The following is a 16108-nucleotide window of genomic DNA, read 5'->3' on the forward strand; positions in this document are numbered from 1 at the left end:
CATTGATTGGGGGTTTCAGTTTATGTTTCATTGCGATTTGTGATCACCTTTTGAATAGTGCACACACCTGCTTTGCGTTCTTTTTCTTGGTGTACATCCATTATGGAGAAGCTGCCATTTGAAATCTCAATCAAGCTGTTCAGCCTACTCTCCACACAGGATCTCTGTGAGGCAATCCGTGTGGATCAGCACTGGCATGTCATTGCGTCTTCTGTTCTGTACAAATACCCAGCACTGCACACACGTCGTCAATTGTTTTCATTTGCGCAGATCACTGACAGAGTGCAATCGCATGTGCATTGTCTTGACTTGACGCAGGTATATGAGCATGCCACCGATAAAATATTTCTTCGTTTGCAGCACTTGGCGCATCTAAAGCACATCAATCTATCCAAATGCATTCATCTGACGCCCGCAGCCATTTTTCCACTGATACAACTCAACGCCTTCCAACTACACACGTTGATACTCGCTAACTGCACCATCTCAAATGACATACTGCACTGGATAGGCAAAGCAACCCGCCATCACCTCCAATTTCTCGATTTGAGCAATACCATGATTAAACCCTGTGTCTCTATTGACACTGCCAATCATCTGGACAGCATGTTTGACACTACCACTATCATCAAGGCCAACCTCCGTCATTTAGACCTCTCCTACTGCACATGGGTGAACGGCCAAACTGTGGAAAATATAGCCCAATGTCTGCCCAACTTGGAGCACATCACACTGCAGTGGTGCAATCAAATAAAGCTCAAGTCGATTGATATTCTGGTTCAAAAGCTGGGCTCCTTGGATACAATTGACATTCGGCACATTGAAACAATCGCCAATACAACGCAGGCATTTGGCATCATGGAGAACGCACTCTCACTAAAGAAGATACTGTTCACCTACAAAACCATCTCGACTGAAATTGTGTCATAAAAACCGCATTGGTATGTGCCAGATCCAGCGCCGCTTGCTGCTTTGATTGATCAGAAACCCCCCCCCCCCCCCCCACGCAAGTTTGAGTCTGATGTAAGGCTCCATTGCTCTATTGTTTCGTACAGAGAGACAGCAGTAAAGTAGCTGAAACAGTAGAGACACCAAGTGATGATAAAAACCTGCCTCTAACATGCTCTTCAAGAGCAAATCCCAATAAACACTGACATGTTGCACTACCAAGAATTTAATTTGAGAGCAATCCCATTTGGCACGGTTAAACCGTGGTCCGTCCATCCTAATGGAAAGGGCTTTATAAAATACCCGTTCTTTCTTAATCCTTTTTTGTCTATTTTTTTTTTTTATCTTCTCTCCATTCTTTCTCTATACAGTCTCACTATGGATGAACATGAACATGGACATGACAGCGGTATGGGCCACAGCCACAACCTGGACCCTGCGTTGTTTGAGAGCAGTGCCGCTACAAACGAACCCATTGGTCTTATCATGACACTTCACATCTGCTTCATGGTGCTGGGTATGTTGCATTAATTCATTGCCAAAGAGTCAATTGACCAGCTAAATCAACGCAACTCAGCTTTTGGCATACTGTACCCACTAGGCATGGTTCTCGGTTTAGCAAGAAACAAGTGGCATGTGCCAGTGCAGGTATTAGCGAGCGCGGTGTTTGTGGTGGGCTATTTCTTGGCCCATGCTCACAACGGAAGAAACTATGTGAGTGTTTACTTGTCAAATCAGTCATGCTATCGTACTCAATCCTTGAATTGAAAGGAACCTCACATTGCCCACAGATGGTTTGCTCACATCGTTGTTTGGCCCGTCGTTGGCCAATTTGGATTAGGTGTCTATCTCAAGCTGCACTTGGAAAAGGGCATATTAGGTAAAATTAGACCTTTGCTGACGAAAATACACAAATACCTCGGTGCGTCCATTCCGGTCATCGGCTATGTGCAGATTGTGTTGGGCGTGATTGCTTCGCTAGGTTTCTGTTATGGAGGTAAGCTGAATGGCTCTGTCGACTCAACGCTATCCCAACTTACCATAGAAACCAATAGATCATCAGGGTCAGTGTTTAGCTCATTTCATCATGGGCTCGTCGTTTGTAGCTTACGGCATTGTTATGTTGTTGATGCTTCGTGTTGGAGGCCCTCTGTTGATCAGAAATGGAAAGAGTCAAGAGTGGTATGATAGCTGGGTGATACTGGCGTGGGGTATTGTCAACACATTTACAGAGCACAGGTAGAGCAGAGCGTGATACGATTTAAGGAATGCGGGTGTGAACTGACACTGCTGTATTGATAGATGGGGACAAGATTGGAATCACGGCGATTATCAGCATACATCGATGGGCGTGATTTGGTGGGCAGCCGGTATTTTGGGCGTTGTATTGAGCAGAAATGGAAAGAGGTCTGTGATTCCTTCCATTTTGATAATTTTGACAGCTGCTGCTTTCCAGGGCCATGCTCAGCATGTAGCCAATTCTGGCACGATTCACAGCTATTTTGGATACATGCTGGCAGCTGGTGGATTGAGTCGCATCATCGAAATCTGCTTTGTGTGGAAACAAGATGACCCTACCCAGGTGGATCCATGGCAGTATCTCCCTCCTCTTGTAAGTATATGGTACACAGCTTAACTGGAGCCCATCTCTCATCATGGCATGTATTTGGTAGACGTTGGTACTAGCAGGATTTTTATTTATGGGAAGCACAGAAGAGCAACTTGGATACCTCAGCTTCTTGGATATCGATGTCATGTCTTATATCAACATTCTATTGTCATTTGGCTTTGTTGTGTTTGTCTTTGCGTATTCATTGATTTATCTGTGGGAATCTCTAACAAACTATCCCAACTCACCAAGCACGAATAGAGGCGGATACACAGAGGTCGTCAGCGATCGTGAAACAGTACTGGATGCTTCGTCTGCGTTCCTGGATGACGATGACGAGGAAGATGACTTTGGAAATGATGACAGCCATCACGAGTCAATGGAACTCAAAAATACAAGTAGATTGAACAGTGTTCCCAGCAATGCCATCATGTAAATCAGTTGGTTCGCTTACAATAAATGACATATACCATCCTATTCAATGAATTTGCGCTTTTTACCTGTGACATCTGCGGAAGCAATGGACGCATTCACTGAAGAGCGGCCGAGAAAAGGCTCATACTGTCAATTACGTTGGAGGTTGCTAAGCAAATCAAAAGCAAAAATAGGATCGAAAGGAGCTTTTGTGAGTTACCTATGCCCCGGATAACGCAACCTTCGTTTTGCTGTACTAGCAAAAATAGGTTGCGCTTAGTAGATGCCAGCTTCTGCCTCACAGGGTGTCTCTATACGACATCAATATTCAGATCTTGGATAACAATGCCATTGATGTATAGAATTGCTTAGAAAGAATCCAGCCTTTCGCACCCTAGACATTGTACATCCACTACTTCCATTTTCATAGCATATGTGGAACATGGCTGCAAGCGTGAGCATTTCACGAGAGTGTGTAAATCTTTTATATTGTACCACAGTTGTATTCCCATATAATTATAATCCATGGTAGCAAATGAAATAAATTTTCTCTTTTCTCTTTTCCTATTCAATTTTTTTCTTTTTTCTTTTCTCTACTACATCTCCAAACCCTTCCTTATATACGATTATCATGAGATTCTCTTATAATGGACTGTCACTAGTTCATCTTGCTACCATCTCACTTTCACTCCTTCCCAATTTGATTACAGCTCAGCAAGCATCTGATCCCAGAAGCTATGCCTCAGCCATCATTGATTCAAATTATATCTACATTATTGGTGGATCAACAGTAAGCAACCCCTGAATGTAATATCAGAATGGCACTCAATATACTCTTCATCAAGACCACCTTAGAAGTTCCTGTCCTCAACATTAGCAACGGCATCGATATTCAAAATCCACAATGGCTCGAAAGAAGCCGAGCATCCAGCGACATTTTGAGACCGTTTGAGAAAGGTGTTGCTTTCAAAGGTGCTGGTGGAAAAGTATTTGTTCAAGGCGGTAGAGGAACAAGCACTGAAATGCAAAATCTGATGTCCTATACACCTGCTACTGATGGCTGGAGTAGTAAGTTTCTACTAATATATCGGGATCTATAATAGATTCCTCATCTCATCTAATTTACTTCATTTAGTTCCTTACCAAGAGGCTGTTGATAGACCAAAGCCTAGCTATATGATGTCTGCCACTGTTGATCCAGCTTCCAATATTGCATACTACTATGGAGGCACTCCAATTGATTACGTTGGCTCATCCTTTGTAAGTCTTGTTGTTCATCTGGTGCCTGATAAAAAAAAAAGTAGTAATTCATCACGCTGTTAATAGTCCGCCGTCTTCACAAGCTTTGATACAAATACTGGCATTTGGAAGAAGCTATCGCCAAAGTATCCCAACGCTGTCCGTCCCGGTCGAGTATCACATAGCTCCAATATAGTGTAAGTGTCTAGATTTTGCATGAAATAGCGAATGCGATCTAACAAAATTTATTAGTAATAACCAATTATTTATCATGGGCGGTGTAACAGACGATGCTAATGCTACAACTCAAGGTGTACAAGCAGATTTCGAAAGTGTTCTAGGTATGTAGCAAGTTGGGTGATGGAATCAAAGCGTATGTGCTGATATCATTACAATAGTGTATGATATTAACAAGGATACTGCTGTTGCTGTTGCTACACTGGGTGACATTCCACCCATCAAACAATCGTAAGTCTAGTAAATCATGCCATTTAGATAGATTGCTCATGGTAACATGCAACTCTAGATTCTCTACCGCTTTGGGCCTCGATGGCCATTCCATTGTCCTTTTCGGTGGCTATACTACTACAAATGAAAAGGTCTTTGAAGCTGCAAACAACGACGTTTATATTCTTGATACATGTACCCTGACATGGAGAAAACAATCCGTTGGAGGCACTTCTCCTGGGCCCATTTACTCTCACAATGCCATCAACATCAATAATTACATGGTAGTCATGATGGGAAAAGTGGATGAAACCAACTACAATCAAAAAGTGTACATTCTCGACATGAAAAACTGGAAATGGGTCAACAGTTTTGATGGAGCCAGCTTAACCGACACAATCGCACCTGGTTCATGCACATTTGACTTGCCTAGCACAGATTCTACCAACTTTTATCAGTTCAACTATGATTACAGTGTCATTGATAATCCTCTCCGTCCCAAAAAGTCGTCCAGCAAGGCGAAAGGATTTGGTATTGGCTTTGGTATTCTTGCCTTGATTTTGGTCGCAGTGGGTGCATTCTTCTTTATGAGACGTCGTCGCAATAAGAAGTCTAGAAGAACATTGAACCCTCGCTGGATGCGCAATGTGCCCTCTCACACCAACAATGGCGGTGGTGCTTACGGTGATGACCGCGATTATCCACTATTCGTTTACAACAAAGAGTTGGATAATGATAACATCAATAACCCCAATATCAAACAGCAAAATACATTTGCTCCTAATGGCGTACGCACCTATACTGCCTCTGATCACGAGCAATGGGAGCAGCAATTGAACCGTGATGCTGAAAATCCTCGTAATGACCAGACCAGCCTCAATCGTCATAGCGATATTTGGAAGCGTATGCGTGGACTTAATGATGAAGAGCATGCTTCAGCAGCAACACCAAACCAAAACAAGCTTTTGGATGTTTAAATCAAGTAAATACATATATATAATATTTTCCTTTCCTTTTTATCACACCATATATTCGTCCATACATATCCTTCTGAATAAAATATTCTATCCTTCTCGCAAATGTATGCGGTAGTTTGGTAGCAGACTGGAACCTTCTTGAAAGAGCCAATTGACCTTATTCACGCACTACACAAGAAAAAGTGATTGATATACATATCAAAAGATGTACAAAGAGGCTTTATTTGCACATACCTTGGGTTTCATGTTTGAATTAGCAGCATGCGTCGAATAACATAGATCGGTGATATACCTACACGGCGTCCTTAAGAAAGAGTGCAAAGCTTGACTAATTCAAACAATATGTCAAGTAAAAATGCTAGTCAAAGTATGCGATAGTGTTCTCGCTGCAATGCTTCATCAACAGGACATATCTGAAAGTATTATAGGAGCATAGAGCCCTAGATGAAATAAGGATTTAAGTTGCGTTGTGTCTCTAGTTTCCAGAGTAAAGTGCGTATAGACAGAAGATGAGGAAAAGGGCACAGTGCCTGTTGTACGCGATGTTGACCTGCATTAACCTCATGTCGTTGACCTGAGTTAAAGCGCGGTGGTCTTGAAGTTGTTCAGCAAGAGGGGAATCCTTGCCTTTAATTGCAATTGTACGAGCCAATTTGCCACGATTGCTCTAGTACATGGTTTGCCTAACTCTTTGTTACTTTTGGGACTGAACTATCTTTCATCTTCCCTTAGTTGACCCTGATGATCATTGTAACCACAAGTACTTCGATAAGAATTAATAAAAGCTTTATACTTTAGAAATGACATGAGATTTACCATAATTTCTACTTTGACGCGATAAATGTCTGTCTATTTCATATCTTTGGACTCAAATTGAATGTTTCCTGCGCTTTGATGGCAACCGTAATGAGAATTCCTGTTCAATGAATGCAATTTTTGGTTACAATTAGACTTTTCTATGTGTAGCCTGGAATGAACAGCAATCTAAATAAATACGAGAGTTGTCTGAAAGAAGTATTGAGAGCCCTTGGAAACCTTGAAACCAGTGGTTTGCTGGAAAATCAAGATTAATTACGATTAAATTTTACAACGTACACCGTTGATGTGGTGAATCGGAGGAGTGTAGTCAAAGAACAGATTTCTTTATTAGTACCAACCAACAAGTATAACAGTATTGTTAGGCTATTCGCATGCCACTTTATACGTGATTCTGTGGCCATACTCTCGTAACCAGTATTTTACATGCTATGATGTGGCATTCTTCAATCAGTAACCCCTCTTGGCCTCAAATATAATGATTGTCTTTACAATAAGCATGATTGCATTCATTTTACCAGCAGGCAGCAATCAGCCAAAAATAGTCTAATCTCCGCTTGACAATGTGTTCTGATTTGTTAGTTTTTGAATGTTTTGGACATAATTCCATCTATTTTATTGAATTTGACTATGTAAGTCGCCATAATCTTCGCATGCTTTCTAATGCTTCTTTGGAGTACTTTTTAAGGCGCTCCCAATGGTGCCAATTATAAGAGATGTTTTGACTAAACATACTGAGTTATGCTTAAAAATAAGAAATGACGTTTGTGGCCAAAATGTTGAGATTTTACATATGAAAGTTTCATAAGCAACTTTCAGGGGTTGCGTTGGATCGAGAGGAACATTTTGATTCAATATATACCTTAGTAAAAGTCTTCATTTTTGTGCTTAAAAACGTGATCGTTTGATTTTTGCTGAAAACCATGAGGTACCCCTTGCTTTTTGGTTGATTTTTGACGATGTTTTTTTGGTCCTCAAAAAGTTGAGCAAAGGTATTGATAAGCAAATACTAGTTGAGAGAGATCGTTTGGCGCTGTCCTTGCAATCTAAAACGGCCTCAAACATGAGAAAACACGGTCCAAATGCATTCACTTTTTGCCGTGTTTTGCATACACATGAGTGATAGGAAGCAATGCAAGTATGCTACTTGTCCGTACCTAAATTTCTTGCACCAATATAGACATGGGCATCGTAAATGTATTGAATCCATACTTACAGGTCAGTTTCTGTCTAGCAATAAGACAATTACATAGTGAAATTGCAATGTATACTAGTAAATGAAATGTGATTCCTTTTGAGCTTTTACTGAGTCCGTACATACTGAACGCTCAAGATGACGGATGGATTGGAGCAACTGCGCAAGTACAGGAACTTGCCAAACACAATGAAATCAGTTCTGATTGCTGTATAATAGCGTAGACAACTGAAAAGCAACCCAATATAATAGCATTTGATAGTGTAGGGTTAAAGCCATGCATCGACTAGCTTTCCTTGTCAATGATTGTGCTCAGGGCGCTTCAAAGTGGTACAGAATGAACACTTGGCCGATAGTGCAAGTAGCAACGCTGTACTGACAATAGCGACTGGAGCCATTATTTACAAATCAAGTGATGACAAAGCATAAATGTGTCTTTGCTGAAATACCATAAAGAGATTGTATGAATCAATAACTTTACATGATAGTGACAGAGTGAATTGAGACAAATTGCAAATGGGACACGAAACAAAATCATCTTCACCTTGTAATAATCATAAAAATGACTGCCTACAAATTTTATCAAGAGGATGGCATTAATCCTCCTGTAGACGAATATGAAAATGAGCCTGTCAACATGGAGGTAGATGAGGTGAACTATCCATGAGGAGACATTACAAACTGCAGTGTCTACTCCGATAAAAAGCCTGCTGAAAAAGAAATGGTTACTCGCGTCGTTGAGATGAAGAATGCCAAATACAAGGACACGTCTACTCGAGCCCATAATGTTTATACCGATCAATATAAGGCCAGGTTCTTCAACTTCATATACAATGACGATATGACCGCCGGCAAAGCTACTAAAGCTGCCAACATACTTCGGTCTACTGCGTACCGATGGTATAAAGATGACCAAGACAAAATCAATAGGAGAAGCGATAATGGCGAAGACACTCCTGGCTCAACTGAGACGAAGAAAGTTGGCCGATCAAAGCTTCTCAACGATGACCACAATGCGCACTTAAAGAAAGAGTTTGTGGACAGCCCTTCTGCCACTATAGATCAGGCCATGGAAAATTTAATTGGAGCTTTTCCTGGCTTAAAGATTAGTAAGTCGTTGGCCCATCAATATATGGTCAATGACTGTGCCTTGTCATTCAAGAAGGCCCATCTCCACTCAAAGCAAAGAAACTCCCCTGAAAGTATCCAAAATCGCTACGAATGGGTTAAGAAATGGGAGCAAACAGATGTGGACTACATGTCGAACTACGTCTTCCTTGATGCATCTGCTTTCCTTATCAACCTGAAGCGAACAATGGCTTGGTCTGAGAGGAGAACTCGTGCTGAGGTGGCTGTTCCTGTACTGAGGGCCAAAACCACAACTATTCTCGGTGCAGTAAGTGTTTGGGGCATTACCAATGTTCAAGTAAGAATACCAGGTGCCTCTGTTAAGAAAAGAAAGATAGGCGGAGGCTCTGGCAAAGTAGGATCTGGGGGGGGGGGGTACCGTAACAGGGCATTGTTTCAATTTTGTGGCTAAGACACTGGATGCTTTGGATAAGGATGATAGGTTCAAAGGCTTCTATATCATAATGGATAATGCGCCTATTCATACGGCCAATGACATTGAAAGATATATCATTCAGCAAGGCTACAGATGTGTATATCTTCCTCCATACTCTCCTGAGCTAAACCCTATTGAACAATTTTGGCATGTCGTAAAAAGCAAGCTGAAAAGAGAAAGGTTATTGTCAGACGAGAACCTCACTAGTAGAATAGCCGATGTATGTAACAGCGTTTTGTATAGCGATCTTGAGGGATTTGCTCGTTATTTTGTCAACAAATTTGAGGCATGCTTGAATAAACAGCCTTTGTAGTAAATAGGACACTCGAACCTCTGAGTTTGTCTCTTTTCATTTTTGGGAAAAAGTGTAAAAAAGGAAGACCGTGCTTATTACGCCGATTTTTGTTTGGTTTATCTACCTCTTGCCTTACAAACAGGAGCAATACAACCATGATGCTGCTTGATACACCTTGAGTGCTGCTCATACATTTAAAACATATTTTTGGAGCAGGATGATCATCGATAGAAACAGCTGTCAAACCGCCGTTCCTTTCTCTCCTCTTCAAAGCTTTGTAAAAGATCCCGGTGACTCCATAGTTCTATCCCTTCAAGCGGATCGAATCTTTGCCAAACATATCGGCTCGAAATAATACCAAAGACTTGCCTTTGGCTTGCATTTAGTATAGTTTCTCTCTCTCTACCAAATACATTAATATGCATATACTGTATATATTTTTGCAGTAATGATATCCGGTCTACTGGTTTACAAAAGCAAACATATTGTCATTCTCTTCTCTCCTTTTGTTCCTGGCTTTCTGTTTCTGCTTGCTTCTTGATTTCTATTGTATTTTTTCTTAGTACCACCATCAGCTTAGGTGTCCTTTCTTTTTCTTGAATCAAGAAGGAACGGCTCTTTGCTGTAATGCATGCTGAAGATCTGGCCATCATCAATTGTAGAAAGTTGCTTTCTTTTAACTGTTAAATTAGTAGTGATTTATTGATCTGTTGTGTCAGAATTAAACTTATACGTATTATGCGTGATAAACCAATTGATATTTTTCTTCCTTTCTCTTTCTCTTTCTATCGCAATATTCTGTTATCAAAGTTTCTAAGTTTATGTAAAATCTCTTTATGTACAAAGCAACAATTTTGAATAAGATTCGGTCTGTGAAAGAACAAAGGCGCTTAGAAGAAGGTACAAATATTGCAGAAAATATTGCATAACGTTTCTGTTAAACAGTTTTCAAGAAGGAGTTGGCTCTGCTAATAGTACAATTGTATGCAAAGACTGCAAAGAAGCTGGCCATTTTTCAAAGGCTTATTTCAAATGCAAATTTTATAAACAAATCAATGCCGATGACGGTAAGTATACATGCTTTGAAAGAGTACTCTACCCTTATACCCTGTTTGTTTCTGATGTTATTATATCAAAGTTGGAACGTCCAGCAAAAAACGCAAACAGAGTGACAGTGTGAAAGCCGACAAAAGACATACAAAGAAGCTTAGAGCTTCTTCCAGCAATGAAGACAGCCAAGATATATGCAAGAAGTGTCACAAGACTGGCCATAAATCAGCAAGATCACCAAAACGTGAAGCTCATATCGCCTCCAAGCAAGCCACACTCAAAGAAAATCTTGGCCAGGGATATCAAGCTTTCAACGGAAAGCTGCCTCTCGACAACTGTGTCCATCAACAATATATAAACCGCCTGAAGCCAGCAATCATTTCTGTTAACAGAGATATACGGGAGATAGTATTCCGTGCCAAGCTCCTTGTAAACTATTACCTTACATTTCGCTCCCAACAACAGCAAAACAATGATATCCCTCACTGTATCTTTACTCAACAATTTTGGTATTCCGTCTGTCAAAATGGTGAATGCAAAAAGAGTTACAAGCAGTACAAACATACCATCAGACATACTAGTAGTCTGGAATAGATTCAGCTCTACTCATAGGACTATTGTTTATGAAAAAAAGATTGAAGGAGGAACCTCCCAATGTATAGCCGAAGTGTGCACTGAGATAGTTACAAGCTACCAGAACAATATAGTAGAGAATTTTGAGGCGCATCTTCTGAAATATCTATATTACCAGCTGCAGAACATTTTCAAGGTAAAGCAAAAATATAAAGCACTCCTTCTAAAATATATAACTCACATATATATATATGACATATAGCAAATGGATCCTAACACTGTGAAAAAGATTGCCAAAAATTATTCCTACCAATACGTGTGCCAAGGAGATCCAATATGGCCAAACGATTTGACTATACCCTCAGGCTTCTTAGAAGATGCTATAAAAAACCGTGTAGACCAAGAATGTGAGTCAATAAAAGCTCTCATTGATCAAAGGGTGACCCTGATTACTCTACCCTCTGCCCCCGAAAAGGTGTACAAATGTCTCGAGCACATCTTGAATCAATATGAAGGAGAACACGAGCTTCACCATGTCTTTGATGTTCGGCGGCTTCCTATACCAAGATTATTCAGTATCTTACCAACACCTTCAGTGCACTGGAGATCTTTGGCTATCAGTGCAAACGCGTTGTCTGTCTTTGTCAAGAATCCATTGCCTAGAGGCTATGCCAATCAACTTCGATTGTTTTACCAAGTATTCAATTTCAAATTACTAGGCTATAGCAGGTAAATACAATATCTCGAAATCTAAAACCAAGGAAAGACACCAACTTGACTTTAACCATAGTATTGAAGAACTGATGCCTAATGGAGAGAATGACGTGCTGTTTGGCAATATCGTCAGGTCTGATGGCTTCTGTGTTGATTTTCTCTTTTATAAAAGAACTTCTGGTACAACGGACGAAATATCAACAGTAAATCACGATTTGGGTATAAAGGATTTTACCATAGAAGAGGTCACCCAATTGTATAGACCAAGTTTCCTTGACCCTGGCAGAAAGACAGTGTTTACTGCAGCTATTGGACTAGATCCTGATGTACATCAAGTGAGACGGTGCACAACAAAAGAGTACTACCATTTGACAGGCTCCACAGTGTATGCAAAGAAGTTGCAACAAGAAAAGGACACCGCCGGAATCACCGCAATTGAGTCTGCTATACCTTCAGCGAAAACTGCCAGAAATACCCAATTTTTACGATATGTAGATTACATACTTGCAAACATGGACACGTTGTTCACCTTTTATGGCTTCAGTACTGCTAAACATCGGTTTAACTTATACCAAGGAAAACAAAGAGCTCCTGACATGATGGTCAACATGTTGTTAAACGGCGGTGCTAAATACAATAAGAAGAAGCGTTTTGAAAAGAAGAACAAAAAACAAAAACGACATAACAAGAAAACGAAGCGGTTGCACAAGAACAAAAAAATAAGAAAGGAAAGAATAAGCAACAGCAGTACAGAAAGTAAGTTCATTAATTCAGTTTCATGTGTTCCTATAAACCTACTCATTTTATGCACTTTACTAGGCGAAATAAGTGGAGACCTTTAAAATATCAGGAAGAAGACAAATCCAAAGTTCCACTTGTTGTATTTGGAAACGGAATGTTCGGAAAGGATCTGGTAAAACTGAAAGGGCTTACGCTGTGGTGTTGCTGGGGTCATGTAGAGATGTCTCAAGAAACGAGAAGCTGCTGGTGATCTTCTAGTCATAACTATTGACGAATTTCTGACCTCACAAATTTGCAATATATGCAAAAGTAGGACACTGACAGGCCATTCAAACGTCAAAGGTCCAAGTGTACTTGTCTGTACAACATGTAATACACTTTGGCAAAGAGATGTAAACGCTGCAAAAAACATGATGTCCATTTCTCTTTCTGTCTGGATCGACAATGCAATACTCGAAATCTTCAGAAGAAACAATCGATAAACGTTACGTTCTCCCATCGCCGTAATCAATACGGTTTCCCTCTTTGGGATTTAGATTATTACAGGTAAAAAAAAAAAAAAGTCTGAATGATCATCTCTATTAGTCTTAAAACTGACTCTTTTCTGTCTCAACTTCATTCTCTTATTTATCTAAAAAAGGTAAACACACTGTCCAAAAATTAATTTTGTTTCGCCCAGAAAGAAATTAACATTGTCTGAACTTGAAGTGTAAAAACTGTATTGACAGGTCCATGCACGTTTCCATGGCAACCCTCTGATCTCTTGATTTGATTGACGTTTTATCGTCTATATTTGCATATTTCGAAGTGATGCTCTGTTAATTAGCGCATCATGGTCGAGGCCCGTTTCGAGTGTAAAACCACTGTCATTAGTAAAAACGGGGTACTAGCCTATCAGCTAACTAGCTCGAGGCATCGCCATTCTAACTTTACGGCACTTGGAAGATCTTGCCTTGATTTAGGAAAACATTGTTAAATAGGCTCATCTATTTTTTTGATCTAAAAAACTTTTCATGCTTGAGGCGGGCGCGTCGAGATGTAAAAAAAAAAAAAAAAAAAAAAAAAAAAAAAAAAAAAAAAAAAAAAAACGAGGGAAATAGGTACTAAGTGTGCAGTAATTAAGAGGCAAATGTTGATTAATGATGATAGGCTGAAATGTTAATTGACAGGTGAACAGGCACCAAAAAAAATAGGCCCGGGGCAAACGGAGTATTGGGCTTCTTGAATCAAATCAACCGTTTGTTTTGCCAAGCAACTCAGATGTGGTAAATGAAGAAGTTTTAGGCATAAAAATAGCTTGTTTTTGTAGTTATTTATATCTACCTCTGGTTCCTTTTCCCTCTTTTCCTCTTTCTTTCCTCTTTTTCTTTTTACATTCTCCAAGAAAAGAACGACATCAAGGACATGAAGCTTACATCTGTCACTAAACTAGCAATTTGTGTGCTACTTGTTCTGCAATTGTGTATATATGTAGCACATGCCCAATCCAATGTCACAGACTCCACTTCTTCAAAATCTGCTGATGACACCAAGAATAACGCTGTTTCTGCTCAACAAGTGGATCCAACCTCTTCTTCTGCTGCTGTCCCAGATGATGTAAGTACTAGCACAACAGCAAACGACAGAACCTCAACAACTGACCAATCTATTATATCCACTTCATCTGACATCTCACCTACTACAACAACCTCATCATCATCAACTACTTCATCATCTGGAATCATTCCTACATCATCTGCACCTACTGAATCATCATCATCTTCATCACGACAACAACAGACTACATCTGGCAGAACTACTGCCGCCCCTCTTTCGTCTACTACTGAAGCCCCTGTTTCAAGCACCACAACTGAGGCTCCTCCTTCTTCTACTACCGAGCCTCCCGCTACATCAGCTAACCCTACTACTGAACAACCTTCCTCTACTGAACAACCTTCCTCCACTGAACAACCTTCCTCTACTGAACAACCAACACAACCTACCACTACTGAAGCGCCTGTTACCAGCAATCCCGTTCCTAGCTCGAACTCTGAAGCACCTCCCACCTCATCATCTGTTCCCAAAAGCTCATCTACTGTTCCTCCCGCTTCCTCAACCAGCAGCACCAATGGATCTCACCATACTTCCAGAACCCCCTCTGCCAGTGCCAATCCTTCTTCAACCGCCTCATCTTCATCCGCCCCTGTTGCTTCTTCCTCTGAAGCGCCTGCAAGCACAGCGGATGGAGGCAGTAACAAGACTGCTGTCATTGCTGGCTCTGTTGTTGGTGGCGTGGTCGGTCTTGCTTTGATTGGAGGTTTGCTTGCTTGGATGAACCGTCGTGGAGGTTGCACTAGCCGCACAAAGAACAAGAATGGTTTGAGTCAAGATGATTACACAATCGACATGCATCAGAACGATTTCGGTCATGGCTCCAGCGCTGCCGCCGCCGCTGCTGCTGCCACTGGTGGAGCAATGGGTGCTACTGCAACTCACACTTCTACCGAACCCTTGTCGCCATTCGATAACACTCGTCGCTATGCTCCCGCTGCTGCTACTGCTGGAGGCATTTATGGGGCCAACAACACTGAGCCTTATGGCGACTATCACGAAGCCTACAGCCAAGCTGGATATAGTCAAGGCGGTTACAGCCAAGAGGGATATAGTCAAGATGGATATAATGGGTATGGTCAACAACCTGAATACGGTTACTATGATGGGGGCAACTATGCTGCTGCAGGCGCAATTCCTGGAGCTGCTGGAGCTGCTGGAGCTGCTGGTTATGATAGCAATCGTCATGAAATCAACAACAACATGTATGCTAATAACAATTACGATCCCTCGTATCAAACAAAGCATTACTCAGATCTTACTTCTCCTACAAGTGCTGGTAATTTGTCTGAGGGATACTCTTCTGTTGATAAGCCTAATGTCAAGGATTACAATAGCAAACCTAATGAAATGTAATTTTAAACTACACTTTATCTATTCCTATTATCCACTTCTTGTACCTTTATTATTCAAAACCCTCCCATTACTATACATAATTTATACATACTTTTTTACTATAGAATCCGCTTTTAATAAACATCAATTTCTTTTGTTTGTTGTTCTTTGCTGTCTGTCATACTTCAATGTTGATGATTTGAACGGGGACAATGATGGACTTTTTATGCTCATTAGATTCAGGCCCGAAGCACGATGATGGCTGGGCGTTAAACAATGCTTATTTAATTTAGCAAGGCTTTCACTTGATGCCGAACCAACTAATGCAAGTAAATGCCTAAGATTACAACTTTTATGAGAACTATGGCAGAATATCTGGTGGCACACAATCTTTTGTTTATGTGTGCATTGCTAAAACTATTACCCTGATGCAAGTTCAAACAATGGTTAGCGCGCAGTTACTCGGTCATGCCCAATCTACCTATAAAAACCTTTTAAATGTGATGAATATAGCAACTGCGATGTAATTTGAAGAATTATACTTATCCTATTTGAACCTACCATAGGTCTCAATGAGGTCATTAGAAGACTTCCAAATGGC

At 40.6% G+C, this 16108-nt stretch overlaps 6 protein-coding genes across 6 annotated transcripts; all 6 read left to right on the forward strand.

Annotated features, from left to right (window-relative positions):
• Positions 1–102: 102 nt before the first annotated feature.
• On the forward strand, positions 103–930 carry ATC70_013395 (uncharacterized protein; the record flags this gene model as incomplete). The annotated part of the gene is made up of 1 exon (XM_064832559.1): positions 103–930. One exon carries the CDS (start codon positions 103–105, stop codon positions 928–930), a length of 828 nt encoding a protein of 275 aa, XP_064678818.1.
• Positions 931–1326: 396 nt separating this feature from the next.
• Positions 1327–2993, forward strand: ATC70_013396 (uncharacterized protein; the record flags this gene model as incomplete). The annotated part of the gene is made up of 6 exons (XM_064832560.1): positions 1327–1465; positions 1526–1662; positions 1720–1945; positions 2004–2187; positions 2251–2560; positions 2622–2993. The coding sequence occupies 6 exons, from the start codon at positions 1327–1329 to the stop codon at positions 2991–2993; spliced, it is 1368 nt and encodes a 455-aa protein (XP_064678819.1).
• Positions 2994–3602: 609 nt separating this feature from the next.
• Positions 3603–5634, forward strand: ATC70_013397 (uncharacterized protein; the record flags this gene model as incomplete). The annotated part of the gene is made up of 7 exons (XM_064832561.1): positions 3603–3761; positions 3817–4039; positions 4107–4231; positions 4298–4407; positions 4463–4551; positions 4609–4678; positions 4737–5634. 7 exons carry the CDS (start codon positions 3603–3605, stop codon positions 5632–5634), a joined length of 1674 nt encoding a protein of 557 aa, XP_064678820.1.
• A 2732-nt stretch (positions 5635–8366) lies between these two features.
• ATC70_013398 (uncharacterized protein) lies at positions 8367–9522 on the forward strand (the record flags this gene model as incomplete). The annotated part of the gene is made up of 2 exons (XM_064832562.1): positions 8367–9128; positions 9187–9522. 2 exons carry the CDS (start codon positions 8367–8369, stop codon positions 9520–9522), a joined length of 1098 nt encoding a protein of 365 aa, XP_064678821.1.
• A 1870-nt stretch (positions 9523–11392) lies between these two features.
• On the forward strand, positions 11393–12683 carry ATC70_013399 (uncharacterized protein; the record flags this gene model as incomplete). Its single annotated transcript, XM_064832563.1, has 3 exons — positions 11393–11856; positions 11918–12597; positions 12661–12683. 3 exons carry the CDS (start codon positions 11393–11395, stop codon positions 12681–12683), a joined length of 1167 nt encoding a protein of 388 aa, XP_064678822.1.
• A 1303-nt stretch (positions 12684–13986) lies between these two features.
• Positions 13987–15528, forward strand: ATC70_013400 (uncharacterized protein; the record flags this gene model as incomplete). Its single annotated transcript, XM_064832564.1, has 1 exon — positions 13987–15528. One exon carries the CDS (start codon positions 13987–13989, stop codon positions 15526–15528), a length of 1542 nt encoding a protein of 513 aa, XP_064678823.1.
• Between the last annotated feature and the right edge of the window lie 580 nt (positions 15529–16108).

Source organism: Mucor velutinosus (genome assembly GCF_035048745.1).
Source record: "Mucor velutinosus strain NIH1002 chromosome Unknown tig00001575, whole genome shotgun sequence".
Taxonomy (NCBI): Eukaryota; Fungi; Mucoromycota; class Mucoromycetes; order Mucorales; family Mucoraceae; genus Mucor; species Mucor velutinosus.